Source organism: Taudactylus pleione, unplaced genomic scaffold, assembly GCF_031769625.1.
Source record: "Taudactylus pleione unplaced genomic scaffold, aTauple2 ptg000451l, whole genome shotgun sequence".
Lineage (NCBI taxonomy): Eukaryota > Metazoa > Chordata > Amphibia > Anura > Myobatrachidae > Taudactylus > Taudactylus pleione.
In genome coordinates, this window is record NW_028284853.1 from 7867415 (window position 1) to 7886058 (window position 18644).

At 44.9% G+C, this 18644-nt stretch overlaps 1 protein-coding gene across 3 annotated transcripts in view; it reads left to right on the top strand.

Moving 5' to 3' along the window:
* Positions 1 to 17117, top strand: part of ERN2 (endoplasmic reticulum to nucleus signaling 2) — a 40201-nt gene extending 23084 nt beyond the window's left edge. Inside the window, exons 8-22 of one of the 3 annotated variants that reach the window (XM_088448202.1) lie at positions 2424 to 2685; positions 6025 to 6103; positions 6592 to 6739; positions 7148 to 7266; positions 8125 to 8295; positions 8532 to 8766; positions 9865 to 9955; positions 11716 to 11905; positions 12669 to 12768; positions 13603 to 13802; positions 13928 to 14075; positions 14169 to 14296; positions 14480 to 14606; positions 14861 to 14928; positions 16379 to 17117. In XM_088448202.1, the coding sequence (XP_088304328.1) occupies positions 2424 to 2685; positions 6025 to 6103; positions 6592 to 6739; positions 7148 to 7266; positions 8125 to 8295; positions 8532 to 8766; positions 9865 to 9955; positions 11716 to 11905; positions 12669 to 12768; positions 13603 to 13802; positions 13928 to 14075; positions 14169 to 14296; positions 14480 to 14606; positions 14861 to 14928; positions 16379 to 16561 (2249 nt within the window). In that variant the 3' untranslated portion in view covers positions 16562 to 17117. Of the gene's footprint in view, positions 1 to 2423; positions 2686 to 6024; positions 6104 to 6591; positions 6740 to 7147; positions 7267 to 8109; positions 8296 to 8531; positions 8767 to 9864; positions 9956 to 11715; positions 11906 to 12668; positions 12769 to 13602; positions 13803 to 13927; positions 14076 to 14168; positions 14297 to 14479; positions 14607 to 14860; positions 14929 to 16378 lie in introns of all 3 variants that reach the window. The other 2 variants (XM_088448200.1, XM_088448201.1) reach the window with 2 other exon arrangements.
* The last annotated feature ends 1527 nt before the right edge of the window (positions 17118 to 18644 follow it).

Consider the following 18644-nt stretch of genomic DNA (forward strand, 5'->3'; position numbering starts at 1 on the left):
CATGCGATCGTGAATCGGTCTTCCCTTGTACATAGACGCCCTCACTAGAATGAGTGACAGGACGAGCCGTTTGTGGGTGGTGACGGGTTGGTCGATGGAAACGGGGGTGTGGTGGTGCGAACGCAGGCGTATCTGTGCATTTTAACGCCGTTTCAGGGACGTGCATAATTAAGACGCAGCATCATAATACACATCACATGGCTGAATTGCACACAGCAGCACTCGCAGTGCTTGCGGTAGGGTATGGTCAGCCACAAGAGCTGCGTCTGGGTCCGATGTTACCGATTGTTGCATACACTTCCTGGAGATGACGTGTATTTCTAAGGGACAGTGGGCGTCTTAAGACAGGCTGGTGGGCGTCTACATACACACCACGATCGCACGCCAAGACATAGTGGGCGTGCTAATGCCTTGCCGTGCGATCGCGGGATCTGCATACTTTGGCAGCTGACGGCTACGCTGGTCTGAATCGGGCCCTATGTTCATTGCTACTTTGTATCTTTGCAGCAGTTTTCAGAATGTCCCATGCTAGTGCAAGCAAGGACATTTATGCATTGGTGGATATGATGAGCTGAGTAAACCTTTATTGAACTTTTTATGGACCCACTCATGTTTCAAAATATATTAATATATAAGGGTGGGAGACATTCAGGTTGCACTGCCCTGGCTAAATGCGTGTCGGCGTTTCCTATGAAACTGCCGGTCACTGTATTATCATATGCAGATATGTCTGAAACATAATAAATGTGAACTGAATGGTAACTGAGAGAGTGGAAAAGAGGCACCAGCAGCGGTGATGATAATAATAGCCGCAGGATTAATGAGTGCCCTGTAACGGATTCTCATTAGTGTGCTGGACATGGGGATATTGTAACACACTAATAATAGAGATATTGCTAATAGAAATATACTATTGAGAGTGGCAGAGTGTAAGGAAGGCACCAATAGCGGTGATCAAAGTGAAAGCCGCTGCGTGAAAATGACCTTACAGCTGATTCCCTTTCTAGCGCTGGACACAGTGATACTAAATATCATGTAAACTGTAATACTACAATCACAAGTGTGCAATAGATGAATGAAGACTATTATTATTATTATATGTTGTATCCAAATGTTGATGTTGGATATGGGTTCTGGACTATAGACAGACAGTAATTAGTTAGACAAATGTCTAGATAGACACCAGATAGTTAGACAAGGATAAAAGTCAGACACACTAAAGTTAGACATGTAAAAAGTTCGACAGGGGCAAAAGTTTGACATGAAAAAGATCGACACAAAAATGGTCGACACATTTTTTTTTATTTATTTTTTTAGGATTACGGTTAGGGTTAGGGATAGGCACTTACTGGAGGGTTAGGGTTAGGCACTTACCCCCACGGTTAGGGTTAGGCACTTACCCAGACGGTTAGGGCTAGGCACCAAGGGGAGGGTTAGGGTGAAGTTTAGGGCTAGAACCCCCCAAAAATAATTGTCGACCATTTTCATGTTGAACTTTTGACCCTGTCGAACTTTTTACATGTCTAACTTTAATGTGTCTGACTTTTGTTTTGTGTCTAACTTTTTTTTCCCTGTCTAACATCTAGTGTCTATCTAGACATTGTCTAACTAATTACTGTCTATATCTTATAGCACACCCATTGGATATACAAAAGGGATATTGTTAACATAAAGTTGCTATTAATGTATCCAAACCAGCCAGCAAGTGATATCTAACATCAGCACTATTAATAGATGAGAGCACAGTGAGTTTCACGGGATGAGAACTGAGGAAATTGCTTCATTTACTCAGAAATCTGGATATTGCTAATGAAGATGATTTATATATGATATTAATCAGCAGTAATAAATATATGATTTATTGAAGCATATAATCGTCCAAGTTCCACAAAGGGAAAAGCTGTACCTGGAATAAAAGGCATCACACTTACAAAAATACAATGATCAGATATGCAGAGAATAATTAATCAGTTACTTTGAATAAATAATAGGACAATTGTATGACCAGCAGTGTTAGGAATTTTTGAATAACACTCTTCTAAATTTCCAAGACACTTTACTTAACTATACTTTCTTGAATTTTAAATATTATTTTGCCTTTATACTTAACACAATATTTTAATAGCGTGATTAATAAAGAATTATCTAATTTTAACATATTGAAACAATTATGATGTAGACCTTACATGTGCTCCGTCGTATATAGAAACATGGATTTTGTCGGCAGATAAGAACCACTTGGCCCATCTAGTCTGCTCCTTTTCATTTATCCTTTTGGCAACTTCAACTATATAACATATATAACTATATAACCAGTATATACTCTTCTTCTTGTTTCTTTCCTTGTATTCCATGGTGAGCTGAGTATCTGGTATGGGATTATATGTGATTTTTATTGAAATGAACATCTTTTTCCTGCTCAGAGATGGCACACTTTGCCTCCACTGGTGATGGGATGCTGGTCACAGCCAACCGGGGCAGCGGAGAAGTGTTGTGGATGCAGAATTATGGCTCCCCTGTTGTTGGGCTGTTTCTGTGGCACCAAGACAGCCTAAGGCGAATACCACATCTCAACGTGGCAATGGAAACCCTCCGTTACTTAACCTTCAATTCTCAGGGCATCCGACTGATCAAATGGAACTATCAGGCTGTGCAGGAACTAAGCACTACCAAGACGCACCTATTGTGAGTACACTTCACCCATTACATGTGCACTCCAGCCTGTTCAGGAATGGCATGCAGGATTGGCAATTAGACCACCTACTTACAGAACTGCCTCTGAATAAATTCAGATTGATAAGTAATTGTGATGAAACTACCCAGCAGCATATATGTGACATTTTCATAGGGGTTCTGTGCTGGGAGCAGTCTCTTCCCGATTAAATTCTTTGTTTTCTTGACTATAAAAGCATAATTTCTATTAACTTTGGAGTATAGGGAAGCAGACTAGACTTGCGTTTATGTTCATATTAATATTTTTGACCTGTCCATTCATAGGGTCGCTAGCTATTGTGGCTGCAGTATAGCTTCATCCCCTGTGTGTCTCTACAGCCCCATCCTTCAATGTCCCCTCCCCCCCCCAGCCTCATGCCGCTTTTCTGTGTCTCTCCAACCTCATGACGCCCCTCGTGTCTCCCCATCCTCATGTCGCCCATCCGTGTCTCCCCATCCTCATGTCGCCCATCCGTGTCTCTCCATCCTCATGTCACCCATCCGTGTCTCTCCATCCTCATGTCGCCCATCCGTGTCTCTCCATCCTCATGTCGCCCATCTGTGTCTCTCCAACCTCATGTCGGCCCGCCACGTGTCTCTTCAACCTCATGTCGGCCCACCCACGTGTCTCTTCAACCTCATGTCGGCCCACCCACGTGTCTCTCCAACCTCATGTAGGCCCACACACTTGTCTCTCCAACCTCATGTCGGCCCCACCCCCTGTGTCTCTTCAACCTCATGCTGCCCCACCCCCTGTGTCTTTCCAGCCTAGGGATGGCCATCACTGGTTTTGCAATTATCAATGGTCTATGATTGACTTCAAGTGTGTTTGCCATCGATGGTAGGGCACTGATGCCGCACCATCGGTAGTGGTAGTCTGATATTGAGGAACATGTTGTAGGTCTGTGCATGTGCAGCACTCAGCCATTGATATATCAACCACCATTGGGTTTCTGATGCTGGTTTAAAGACCATTGATGGAAGTGCCATCGATTTGCTATCACTAATCCAGCTGTTTTGCATGTAATGCACAAATACAGAGCAGCTTTACCTTAAACTGCATTTAGAGTTAAATGTGAATGTACTCTCTGAACATGTCTATACATTTAAATTTACTCACCTTGAGTAGAACATGGCTTTACCTAGGTGTAAAGGTCTACATGGACTTTCTCCCAACCCTAAATGATGCCCACTCTGTTCATCTTGTCCTAAATGCAGAAGTGTGCAGCGCACATCTAGCTCACATAGAGAACTGCACAGATATGTAGAATCGCTGTATCTCACACTGTGTGCAGCGCACATCTACCTCACATAGGGTAGTGCACAGATATATAGACTCGCTGTATCTCAGTGTGCAGCGCACATCTACCTCACATAGAGTAGTGCACAGATATATAGACTCGCTGTATCTCTGTGTGCAGTGCACATCTACCTCACATAGGCCCTGATTCAGAGCCGGACGCTCTGACAGAGCGCTCCCTCTGAATCAGGGCCGTCCTTCTTAATTTTAGAGCGGCCTCCTGGCCGCTCGCATAGTTGTGGGTGACTACCCACAGCTATGGCGAGCGGCCAAAAAGATGGTCGCGATGGTCTTGTGGTAGGGTCTCGTTGCTGCAAGCCCTGGAGTGCTTTCTGCTCTATAAGAGCCAAAGGCACTCCCACTGACATCACTTGTGATGTCAGTGGTGCCGGTCCCAGACTTTAGGCGTTCCCATAGGAACACCTCCGTCTGGGCAGCCACGCCCCCGGCACGCCCGCCAAAGGGGGCGTGCTGTCACTCACCATCGACAGCACACTATCCGGGTCTCGCACTTGCGCACGACGGAGCCGGGTCCGTCGTGCGCATGCGCACTGGGCCAACATCGTCTGAATCAGGCCCATAGGGTAGTGCACAGATATGTAGAATCAGATTAGTGATATATAGATATAGAATCACTGTATCTCACACTGTGCAGCGCACATCTACCTCACATAGGATAGTTCACAGATATGTAGACTCGCTGTATCTCACACTGTGTGCAGTGCACATCTACCTCACATAGGGTAGTGCACAGATATATAGAATCACTGTATCTCACACTGTGCAGCGCACATCTACATCACATAGGGTAGTGCACAGATATATAGAATCACTGTATCTCACACTGTGCAGCGCACATCTACATCACATAGGGTAGTGCACAGAAACATAGAATCGCTGTATCTCAGTGTGCAGCGCACATCTACCTCACATAGGGCAGTGCACAGATATGTAGACTCGCTGTATCTCACACTGTGTGCAGCGCACATCTACCTCACATAGGGTAGTGCACAGATGTATAGACTCGCTGTATCTCAGTGTGCAGCGCACATCTACCTCACATAGGGTAGTGCACAGATGTATAGACTCGCTGTATCTCAGTGTGCAGTGCACATCTACCTCACATAGTGTAGTGCACAGATATATAGACTCGCTGTATCTCAGTGTGCAGTGCACATCTACCTCACATAGGGTAGTGCTAAGATATATAGAATCGCTGTATCTCAGTGTGCAGTGCACATCTACCTCACATAGTGTAGTGCACAGATATATAGACTCGCTGCATCTCAGTGTGCAGTGCACATCTACCTCACATAGGGTAGTGCACAGATATATAGAATCGCTGTATCTCACACTGGGCCTGATTCAGAGCCGGACGCTCTTTCAGAGGGCTCGCTCTGAATCAGTGCCCGCCTATTGTATTTTTGGAGCGGCCTCCTGGCCGCTCGCATAGCTGTGGGTGACCACCCACAGCTAGTGCGAGCGACAAGGATGATGGTCGCGATGGTCAAGATCATCGGACTTACGACGAGACCCTTGTGGTAGGGTCTCGTTGCCGCAAGTCCCAGTGGACTTCTTGCTCTTACAGAGCAAGAAGTCCACCCACTGACATCACTTGTGATGTCAGTGGGGCCGGCCCCAGACGGTAGGTGTTCCCATGGGAACGCCTCCATCTGGGCAGCCACGCCCCTGGTCCGCCCACCAAAGGGGGCGTGCTGTCACTGAACATCGACAGCACGCCCTCTTTGTAGCAAGACCTGGAGTGACGGCTTGCCCGTCGCTATCCGGGTCTCGCGCATGCGCACGATGGAGCCTCCTCCGTCGTGCGCATGCGCACTGGGCTAACATTAACCCGCTTGCGAGCGCTCAGCGCTCGCGAGCGGGTCTGAGTCAGGCCCTCTGTGTGCAGTACACATCTACCTCACATAGGGTAGTGCACAGATATATAGAATTGCTGTATCTCATGTTTTTAAATGTAACCTTTCCATATTTGTTCTTGGCTTGTGACACAGGCCGTCTCTGTACGTGGGGAAGCACGCCAATGGATTCTACGCCTCCACCTCGCTGATTCACGAGGGAGTCTCTGTTGTGGTGAGAATATTTATTGTGCAGCTACACTCCCTAAAGGTTCACTATAATTGTGGACCAAAGTAAAATATATGTATAGGATTTGAAGGCTGTAAATAGAATATTGCGTTCCCCAGTCCATTATTTGCCAGTGTCTAGCCATCTCATAGCACTGACTGTTATCGCTGTGGCATTTAATGTCCTACATATACAGGTAAAGGGTATCACAGTGCAATAATACAATAGCACAAGGTGAGAATAAATAGCACATCGTATGACATCTCCAAGGAAGAGCACAGTATTGTGACTACACCTTAGTCATGTCATCTTGGAACATTGTATGTCTTAGGCTAGGGCACCATATAGGCATGAATACAATTGTAATGTTTTTGCAGATTTGAAGTGGTTACATTTTAATTAGATCCCCCAGATTACTGGTAACTTGTCAAACCAAGAAGAAGAAAGTACATTGTGTAATTCACTGGTGACCTTTATTGTATCGCCTGCTCTAGCCACGTGGAATCACATTGGCCCGTATAGAGGGGCCCACCACTCAGGATGTCACATTGAAGGAGTCCACGGAGTTTGATGTTACGCCAAGCACCGACGTCAAGTACCCACAAGGGAGCGTGGTGTCTGCAGATCAGTGGCTGCTGATTGGTAAGAGGTGGGGAGGAGGAGCTGAACTTTTCAAAACTGTTTCCCGTTAACATCAGTTAACGTCAGAAACCAGCGGTGTTTAGGGCTAAACAATGTTTTTTTGCCCAATATTAAAAACATGCTACCAATGTTTCCTTCGTTGTCCCATGCCTAATCGTAAGATGACCACTTGGACAGGGCGATAGGGGTCATCAGCCGATATGCAGGATCCTGGCTGTTTGAATTAGACTATTATTAATCATGGTGGTCCTTCAGGTCACCTATGCTAGGTCCAGTTACTCTATATACTCTGTGGCTAACATTAGTCTCTGCATTAATATCCAGCATCTTCCTGCTCTCTTCCATATATTTGAAACGCTGTATTAATTTGACTGATAATTATTGTATTCTTCTGTTTATCTCCATGAGGTCACCATGAGGTGCCTCACATTGTCCACACTACCATGCTGAGAGCATTTCCCGAGACCCTACGGAGGGATACAGAGTCAATCATTCGAGGCCCAACACCCAGGACCCTCTTTGATGATGTAAGAACTTTGTGTGTGGGCAGGAAGGAAGGGGGGAGCTACTAATGACATTCCAGAGACGTGAGGCACTGTATGCTTAATGCCTCAATGATACAAGTAGCTCCTAGTATAGTGGGTGGCTGCGTGTTGGTGCAGTTCCCAATGGCTACCTTCGTTTTATATAAATGACCCGGTACTAAGTCATGTTGTACTTATCTTGGTGGGTGGGTGGCGGTCCGCTTCACGTTATGTGTTTTAAAACCAGCATGTTAAAAATCTTGATCAATAATAAATACAAGTATATTATTTCTGCAGTGTATTAATATAGACAATTATATATTCTCTTGAACAACAAGAATAACATTACGCACTACCTATTTACAATGGCTACTGCTTAAAAGGGGATGTATAGGACATGCATATGTTTCTACACGGCAGTAATCTGCAATTGCTAAAATAGAGTTAGTATTTTCCTTTCCATACCTTTAGCTGTAAAGACTAGAGGTATAGACCCGGATAGTCGTATGCTAGTTATTTATACATTCGTACACGGGGGAGTGGAAAGCGAGCAAAGGTGGCTTCCAATATTAACATAGTTTCAGATCCTGGAACTGCCATAAAGGGCGAAGGTTACTCTCTGCCGTCTTGTAATACAGCAAATATAAACCCTGCTTCTGTTCCAACCAATGGTATTACAGCAATGCAGGAAATGAAGAGGATCTTTCATATAAATATAACTTGTAGATAGTCGCATGCAAGTAAAACTCAGTAAAGAGCAGCAAAAAGATAATATAGTGTCTAGGCAAGATATTCCATTACTGTAAGGGGCTTCTCCCCCCACTTATTGTCTTCTGTTACCTACAGTTTCTGACTCCGCAGAATGAAGGCGCGTTCCCGCAGGGTGACACAGAGGGACGTGTAAAGATGGAGGCCGACAAGGAGGATTCCCGAATTGTCCTCCCGGACTCTTCCATAACCAATCTCCTTGTCATGGGTATAGTCACCCTACTCCTCGGGGGCTGGGTGCTTTTTGGACTCACTTACCCCAAGGTGAGAGTTGTGGAGTCTTTGTATAACTGTGCTGTCACGTACTGTACCCCAAGCTGTAGAGATGGACTGCTTAATCTCCAAACCATTCCTAATGACTCCACCTTTGCAAACCTGTTATGAACAACCAGATAATATAGAAGCTACTACTCCTGTCTGAGTGTCATTGACTGTATAGAGAAGTGAGAGTAGGGATTTGCTGCGCTGGTGATCGCAGCTTCTGAACTTTCCCATCACAGATGCAGGAACAGCAGCGTCGGCAGCAACAGGAGTTACAGCAGCAGCTAGAGGAGAAACTCCTGCGTTTCCAACATCAGCAGAACATGGCAATGGAGTCTTTTCAATCCACGGCTTCCAGCGAGGCCACCGCTTCGGACGGACAACAAGGAAGCGGCAAGAGGAGGAGTGGGGAGCAGGAATACGGTCAGGCTAATGGCACAAAGCGCTTGAGCCGAGACAGCGGGGAGCCGGAAGGTGAGAGAGGCAGCAGGTCCATAACTGCTCGGAGTGTTGGGAAAAGCTGGATTACTTTTATCTGCCCTGTTGGCCTCTCTATTAGTAGTCCCATCCGCGTCACGCAGTGGAGGCAGACATTTTATAGGAGGAGCCAATATATTTCCTTACATAAGAACTTTTGTTTGAGGACATAAAAGACTACACTCAAGTACCCATGGCAGTAACTCGTCAAAGCGGGGCTATTTTTGTCCGATTTTAATTGTGTTTTTTTTTTGTTTTTTTTTTACATTTGCATTTTATTTATCATATGTCTTTATTGGCTGCTCAGTCATTCAGCCTATTAATTCTCTTGGCACTAGTGACTTCACCGATGCATGAGACACTTTGTGGGATGTCACTAATTTTCAGTAATTCATTAGCTATAACCTTGTGACTATTAATTTCTGCCCACATTGTGCATAGGTGACTGGTCCACATTAACGGCACAGTGGGCCTGATTCAGAGCCGGACGCTCTGACCAGAGCGCTCGCTCTGAATCAGGGCCCTCCAAGACCATCGCGACCATCGGGCTTGCGACGAGACCCTGCGGTAGGGTGTCGCTGCAGCAAGCCCTGGAGTGATTTTTGGCTCTATCAGAGCCGAAATCACTCCCACTGACATCACTAGTGATGTCAGTGGGGCTGGACCCTGACGGTAGGCATTCCCATGGGAACACCTCTGTCTGGCAGCCACGCCCCAGGCACGCCCACCAAAGGGGGCGTGCTGTCACTCACCATCGACAGCACACCCCCTTTGGTGCGAGACCCCCGAGCGACGGCTACCCCGTCGCTCGCCGGGTCTGGCACATGCGCACGACGGAGCTCCCTCCGTCGTGCGCATGCGCATCTGGGTACCATCGACCCGCTTGTGAGTGTCCTGCGCTCGCGAGCGGGTCTGAATGAGACCCAGTGTTCTCTTTTAGCATGTTAGAATACATGATACATGATTATAACCCAAAATAAACCCATTAATTCTCTGGGTACCCGGGGTTCCTTAGGAAGCAGGGTAATGTCTGTGTGTAGTTACTTGTGTGATACTCATCATCCTCATTTTATGAATCTACTTATGTATCTGCAGCTTCCAATGAGGATGAGATAGAAGTGGGTAAGATCTCCTTCTTCCCCAAAGAAGTTTTGGGTCACGGAGCCGGCGGAACGTTTGTGTTCAGGTAAGTGTCACCCCCCCTCCCCCCTAATCATATAGCCCCCTTTAATGTAATAAAGCAAAAGTGCCAATTCTGATTCTTCCCATTGTCATATTGAAACATTTAAAAGGGCATTCCAATCTCATACAACTTTGAATCATCCGCTTTAAAAATCTTGCTAAATGTATTGGTTTATCTGTCTGGAGTAATTTTCACAAAGTCCATTACAGTATATTGATCATGTGCAAAGCTTGGTCACGTTTGGCTCAATCCAATTACCTTGTTCCCGCAAGCTAGTGGGGGGGGCGAGTTTCCATTGCAATGTCATGTAGACGGTGTCAGCGGCATCAAAATTCACCCCCTCGCGTCCCTATCTCGCCCCAGATACTTGGGTGGTTTTTCACGCACCCCTATAGGGCTACGAACAAAAATATCCAAATCTGGCGGTTTCGTAAGTGCGCCATATAGCCACGATTACTCCCACTTGCAAGTACATCGCGGCTAATTGGTTTGAGCTCTCCACTCTACAGAGTACTTTTGAGTAAATTTAAAGGGCTACTGTTTCATGTTTTGGGTGTGCTGTTTCAATGGGAGTAACCTTTATAGCGGGTTCTGTAATAAACTCAGAGATTAAGGAACCGGCGTAAGTTTGGTGAATTTTTCACTAAATTTAAAGCGGCAATCATCTTTAAGGCTGGTTTTGCCTTATAAGTGATTTGTCGCTTTAATTTTAGCAGCAAACTCTCTTTAATCACACTGGTTCTTTCATCTCGGAACCTATCACATAACCCCCATAGTCTGGTGTGCATTTTATCTTGTTTTTGGTGGGAAAAGCAACTTTTGCAGAATATTACATTTTAACTGTGCAAATACAGCCAACTCCAATATGTGCTACAAGATTTAGGGCCTGATTCAGCAAGGATCGCTATTGTGATTACGCACGCAATCGGCCGATTGTTGCGTTCTGAGCATGCGTGTGCATCGCAGTGCGCATGCGCCAATACTCCATTGCGATCGCAGGGACTACGCAGATCCATCGCAGAGTAATTGACAGGAAGTAGCGCATGTGGGTGGTGACGGCGGGTGGTCGGAAAAACACACGTGTGCCAGTGCGTTTCGTCGCCGTTGCAGGGGCGTGCATAAATTAGCCACTGCGATGCCATATGCAACTTGGGCGATGAAGTTAGCAATTCCTGAGTAAGATCAGACCTTGTGCAAGTGTGCGTGAGGCTCCGATGTTACCGATGGTTTATCAGTCTTGCGAAGTATTACGGATGTGTGTAAGGTAAAGGGGGCGTCCTGTTGTTAGTCTGCGTATGGCATTGCGATCGCAGTCATTACCAGAACTTCGCAGTGAGACTGCGTGCGTTTAATGCTATTGCGATCGCAGTAGCAATCCTTGCTGATTCAATCCCCTAGTCCGCTTGTTCTGCTGAGTAGAGGGGTACAGAACACATGTATATTATACAAGCTCTGTCCGTTTATAGAATTAACGACAAAAGTTTTAATTAATAGTTATTCCATTTTTTGTGCATAAGCTACGCTGCAACTGCACACGGGTGTTACACGCCCCCACCTTATTGTGGGTATGTTAGATCTGCATCTGGAGCATATTCTTAGTGCTGTGGTTTAGTTTATGCTGTAGCAATGCTGTGATCGTCCTAAATAAAATCCTCTTGCGTTAATATGAGATTAGATTTAGGGAGCAACGTGTTCTTTTGTTGTACATGTTCTGGTGCACCCACGAAGACCGTTTGATTTTAACGTGGGTTCCCGGTGTACAGGGGCAGATTTGATGACCGCTCCGTGGCTGTGAAGAGGATCCTCCCAGAAAGCTTCACACTGGCGGATCGAGAGGTCCAATTGCTGCGGGAGTCAGACGAGCACCCGAACGTGATCCGCTATTACTGCACAGAGAGCGACCGGCTGTTCTATTACATCGCCCTAGAATTGTGCACAGCCACATTACAAGAGGTGAGAGAGGCTGACGGATACAGAGAGCAGGGAAGGAGGGAAGTGACAGCATGGAGCAGAGGGGGTGGTTTGTAGGAACTTCATCTTGTAGAATAGAATAGAGAGTGTAAACTGCATATCTGCTTTCTAGGATATAATATAGACATGCACTTGCCTGATATCGGGAAGTACAGTATAAGCTCACTGTACATTGTGGTTGTAGTAGAACAGAGGACAGTATAGCAAAGCAATGGGCAAAAGAACATGACTGTCAGCAGCTGAGAGCAGGTTGCCCCTGTTGTTTACTCACAATGGAGGTAGCGGTCTTGTGGCATGAACCCGTGCTTGGCTTATCTGGTCAATGTACTAGGAATCTGTGACATCACTGAGACATTAATATTCATCAGCCGGCAGCCAATGATTTTTCTTTGCCTCAGTGATGTCACTAGTTGCTAGTGAATTTAGGCTGTACTCTCCTGAATTTTGGTTTAGCCCATAAACTTTTTTTTTTTTTTTTATTGTTTGTAGGAGAATGTTTAACTTTAATTAGGATAATTCCACATCCATTGTTTTAGCATGTGTATAATAAATTTTGATAGTGTTAGATATAAGGTATATTTAATAGTTGTAATATCCGTGGATAGCAGGACGGTTTGTAATTATTCATCTCTCCTTCAATTTTCATTCATAAAACGTAATGAAGGGGAATCTGGAATATAAATGACGGTGTGCGTATGGCGTATAACATAAACGTTATTAACCAGATGTCCCGTTTCCCCCACAGTACGTGGAGAATCCTACCTTCCCTTGCACCGGTCTAGATCATGTGACCCTCCTCTATCAGGCCATGTCTGGACTTGCCCATTTGCACTCTCTCAGCATCGGTAAGGATGGTGGGCCAGGACTGGGGCGGCACTCTCTCTTCAGGTTTTAGGCAAATCTTCCATACAAATGGCAGCTATTAATACATTGTTTATACAAGCTGCTTATGTTTTGTCTACTTCAGTGGTTCTCAATCTCGGTCCTCAGGACCACACACAGGTCACGTTTTCCAGGTCACCCAGCAGGTGCACAGGTGTATTCATTGCTCACTGACACATTTTAAAAGTTCCACTGGTGGAACTAATTATTTCATTTGTGATTCTGTGAGGAGACCTGGAAAACATGCACTGTTTGGAGTCCTGAGGACCGAGTTTGAGAACCTGTGGTCTACTTCTTCAAGATGTGTTTGTTTGCCATTAACTCATGCTTGTTGTGCTGTTTGTAAATGTTAAACAATCTCTCAAAATTATTACCAAAGGGACTCGTCGCCTATAATCAGTCAAGGCAGCAATTTTGTTGGCAGGACCAATATTTATCTTGCCAATTTGCTAGCTCTTAGAACCTGAGCCATGACGCTGGTCCATTTACTAGACACTCATGATATCACATGGACACGAGGCAATACCTGAGTAATGTGTCTAGACCCTTCAGAAAGGACAAAGTGAATATTGGTGGTTCTGCACACAAAATGGCTGCCTTATACTCTATTTAGGTGATGTCGACCCATTGAACAATCATTAGCCATCAATCTATATTTGGACTTAGCTTCCAAAACTTTGGAACTTTGCTGGTATAGAAGTGAAGTTTTTTTTGCAATTGCAGTGTATTCTGTCCAGTCCTGATGGTCTTGAAGTGGGGAATACTGTACATTTATTTGTGTGTTCCCCCCGTCACAGTGCACAGAGACCTGAAGCCGTGTAATATCCTAATCTCCCTGCCAAACGCCCAGGGCAGACAGAGAGCTGTGATATCTGACTTTGGACTCTGCAAAAAGCTGAGTGTGGGGAGGAACAGTTTCAGCCTGCGCTCCGGAATCCCCGGAACTGAGGGCTGGATCGCCCCGGAGGTTCTACGTGATGGAAGAACGCAAAACCCAGTGAGTGACCGTTATGTGGTAGAAACTTTTCTAGGGTAGGGCTCTCTAATGAGATGTTATCAGAAGCGTATGGTTAAATAATTAAGCAAGGCCATGCTATATACGAGTTGCCCTCTTTCTCTCAGACGTCAGCGGTGGACATCTTCTCAGCCGGCTGCGTATTTTACTATGTACTGACAAGAGGACAGCACCCGTTTGGTGACAGCCTGAGGAGACAAGGAAATATATTGAGCGGGTCATACAACCTTCCGCAGCTACAGGAGGAGACACACGGTAAGACACATGGAAATATCCAAAGATTGTATGATGTTCTTGAAGGTAAATTTGACCAACAAGTATAAGCCATATTCTGAACTTTGCCCTTAGAGAATGTGGTGGCACGGAAACTGATTGAGGGGATGATCAGTAGTGACCCACAGCTTCGGCCTTCAGCTCTTTGTGTCCTTAGACACCCGTTCTTCTGGGCCCGTGAAAAGCAACTGCAGTTCTTCCAGGTAAGAGGATCATCGGTCACCTTAGCACAGTAGAGGAAGCCATTTTGTGAGCTGAAACCACATTTGACCAATCAAAAAGCACAAAGTAATGTCGCTAGTGAATTGATGGGCTGCATTCTCATGAATTTCTGACCGTAACAGCGCTAATCAGTAATAGTATGTGTGTGTGGGTGTTCTTTTCAGGATGTCAGTGATCGCATAGAGAAGGAGCCTCAAAATAGCCCTCTTATCATTAACCTTGAGAAAGACGCTCGTTCCGTAGTTCGAGTCAACTGGAGATTGCACATATCTGTGCCGCTGCAGACAGGTAGTAAGCAAAAACCCTCCTCCCCATTCTTCAATACAAATGTTTTTTCTCTCTTACCATATCTTAAAATGTAAATTGACAGCAAAGACATGGGGAGGGGTAATACGGCAAGCAGATTTCTTTAGATACTTTTAGGTATTTCAGAAATATAATTAGCCCAGTAATACACAAATAGACATTAATGTACGTGAATGACACAGATTTTAGTGGCTTTTTATTGTAGCACCATTGTTTGATTTCCTCTACCTGATTTATAGACCTCAGGAAGTTCCGCTCTTATCGAGGAAATTCTGTACGAGATCTTCTCAGAGCCATGAGGAACAAGGTAAGTTACACCGCAGACGGCTTTAAATTCCGAGTTAATAAGCTCAAAGAAAATTTTCAATTTATATTTGTGCAGTTTTTTGTGTCTGTTTATTTCTTTTAGTTTTGCAATTTTATAATGAATTTTTCAAAAACATTTCAGTGTGTGAATGTATGGTTAGGGGAAATAAAATGTAATATGCATTTGATGGGAATAATGCGCCCGCTACTGTGAAATCTATTATATAATGCTGTATGGCGTGTGCATATAGCATAGACTCTCACTAGAGAGTCCCACCCCCTCCCCTCACAGCTCTGTCATGCAATCCAATTGCAGTACACCCCCACCCCCCGCGATTCCTGGTCCAAGATGAGTGAGAAAGAGGGTGGGGGGAGGAACAGAGATGAAAGCATTAAAGGGAAAGAAGACGGATCAAAAAAGAGGGGGGGGATGAGAGAGAGAGAGACGATGGAAGAGTATGATACAGACAAGGTTAGGGATCAGAGATGGGAAAATGGGGGAAGACACCAGTCAACACTTGGCACTGGTGCAAACCCACGCATCAACCCTCTTGAGCTCCCAATCGCAAAACCACTAGTGGCCCCACCCACAAATCCCCCTATACCTCTGCCACCTCCTCCCAACAGGGGGAGGGGGGCAGAGATCAGTGAGAGATGAGCGGTGACAAATGATAGAGGAACGAAGGGAGGGCAGAGATAAGAGACACAGGGAGGGTATGAGTCTGGAGAGACACAGGAAGAGGGCATGAGGTTGGAGAGACACAGAGAGAGGGCATGAGGCTGGAGAGAGACAGGGTGGGCATGAGGCTGGAGAGACGGGTAGGGCATGAGGCTGGAGACACAGGGCAGGCATGAGGCTGGAGAGACACAGGGCGGGCATGAGGCTGGAGAGACACAGAGAGGGCATGAGAGACACGGGGAGGGCATGATGCTGGAGAGACACGGGGAGTGCATGAGGCTGGAGAGACACGGGGAGGGCATGAGGCTGGAGAGACATGGGGCAGGGCATGATGCTGGAGAGAAATGGGGCAGGGCTTGAGACTGTAGAGAACTTTGAGGATGGGACTGGAGAGACAGAGGATAAGGCTATATGATGGCCACACACGCTAGCTCCCTAGCAAATGTCTAGTAGCATAGTATAAGCCACAAAGAACAATTACTTTTTTACAGGAGAGTGATGCAATATTTCTAATATATGCATTCTAATTTTAAACAAACCAAGTTCCATATATGTTGTTACTCTGCTATTCATGTATGTCTTTCCTTCGCTGATCATTATATATTTCATTACGGAACACAATACTTTAAAAATAAAAAAATCATGTGACTGCTCACCAACTAAAGGATATATTTTGCATATGCTTATTATATTTAATATTTATTATGATGCTCCTTCCTTTGTATATTGGTGTGCACAGAAAAATGACGTATTTTCGAATGTGTCCCTACAGAAGCATCATTACCACGAGCTACCGCCTGAGGTCCAGGAGACGCTCGGCTTGATCCCCGATGATTTTGTGTCTTATTTTACCTCACGATTTCCACATCTACTCCTTCATACGCACCAGGCTTTGAAGCCGTGCACCCAGGAAAGACCTTTCCAGCCTTATTATCACTGGGAGTCTAGTGGCTGAGACTCCGGCCTACTCCTGCCTTTTTTGCACTACTAGACGGGACTGTGGCCGAGCCGGACTGAATCTTGTAGCATTCAATGGACATAAGCGCAGTCGTTTCAGTCTTGGCCTGGGGCTTTTCTACTGTTTTTATTCTGTACATTGCACTGCCTCAGATATTTGCACAGTATGTTTTTTTAATCACTGTATTTGCTTTTATTGCAGCAGCGTTAAGACCTTAAGCATCAGAAGGATATATTTTTTTGTCTGTAATAAGGCCTCTCCCGGTGTCCTTGAAGGTGCTTTGTTGGAGGCAAATGTTTCCGTTGTATATTTTTAAGCATTTGCATTAACTGTTTTTAATAACCAACATAAAGCCTCCAAGTTGGATAGGAAAGATATTGCCATGGTAACTATCCATCCTTTTGACGGCCATTTTACATTCCATCTTTGCCGTTTTTGCCGCATGCAATACTATGAAGGAAAACACCCGCTTACATGAGGGTTTTTTTCTTCTAAATTTCAAGGGAAAAAAAATTGTTTTGTTAAAAAAGAAAAGAAGAAAAAAAAAACAAAACTTAATCATATTTTTTTTTAAAGAAAATATTTATTTTTTACCTGGTTGGGGATTATTTCTGTACATAACTATTATTCTTTTAAAGGATAACGAAACTGCATTATTAAATGTGCCAGTATAATTTGAATAGCTTTGTGAGTAATCTTTTGAGCTTTTAAAAGTACTATCAAATAATAGTTAAAAATATCGAAATTGATTTTAATGGTATATTACGTTACTGAAAGGTTAAAGTGACACTTTTTTGTAATGTTCCCACTACCCTTAAAATGTGGGTAGTCAAATTAAAATGTTGTGCAGAAATCTCTAAACCGTTCATTTTCTGAGCTGTGACGTTCCTAAACTTTTGCATAATTGGTGGAGGGGGATGCAGTTTATAGACCGGTGTACCAAATGGCGCCGGTTCTATATCCCGACAGGGGACTTAGGCGTCGGTATGTCAACGCCTACCTTATCTTAATCCCGACGCTGGAATGCTGAAGGACGACAGCCCGAATAAGACCAAGTCCGGGGCGTTCTTCGCGTTAGCCGCGCGCGTGGGGGGTTTAGGGAGTGTAGCGGGTTAGGGTAAGGTTTTAGGGGTGGAGGTTAGGATTAGGAACCCTTACGGTGGAGGATGAGGCATTCCCGGGGGTGGGTTAGGTTTAGGATGAGGGAAGGAGGGGTTAGGTTTAGGCACTCCCGGGGGGGACTTAGGGTTTGGCACGCACCTGGGAGTTTTAGGGTGAGGGAATGGGGGTTAGGCACCCCTAAGAAATGCTTAGGGGCGGAAGAGGGGAGGCTTAGGGAACTTATCAGCCGGCGTTGGGATCTCCTCCTGTCGGGATTTGAATCAACTAAACAGCTGCCGCTATTTCATACTGATTCTGGTGGATGCACTAATCTCATGTTTATTACACGAGGGAAGTTTCCGTTTCCTCAAAAAGTTGTTCTTATTCTTAAGAGCAGTGATACAATGCCCCTAATGAAGTAGTTGCTAAAAAGTTGTTCTTAAATTACTTTGGGCTTTATATATGATAATTTTTTCCCACTCGGATTCCTTTTTGAAGTAACTGTATTATATTGTGTTTTAGAAGGTAATTTTTTCAATAACAATGTGTTATTTTGGATTCATTTGAAAGCATTGCTATGGAAAAATATGCTCTTGATTGGAGGGCTCTTTTTTTTTCAATTGAAGGTATTGCCGTTGAGATTGTGGGGATTTTATATATACAGTGCCTTGCAAAAGTATTCACCCCCATTGCATTTTTCATGTTTTGTTGCCTCACAACCTGGAATTAAAATGGATTGTTTTGAAGGTGTGCATCATTTCATTAACAGAACATGCCTACAACTGTGAAGCTGTGTTTTTTTTTTAATATTGTGAATCAAACAACATTTAGGACAACATAATAGAAAACTTCAGCGTGCATAACTATTCACCCCCTTAAGTCAGTACTTTGTCGAGCCACCTTTTGCGGCAATTACAGCTGCATGCCTAACCCTAAATCCCCCCGGGAGCCCTAAACCTGACCCTACCCCCCACGGCTA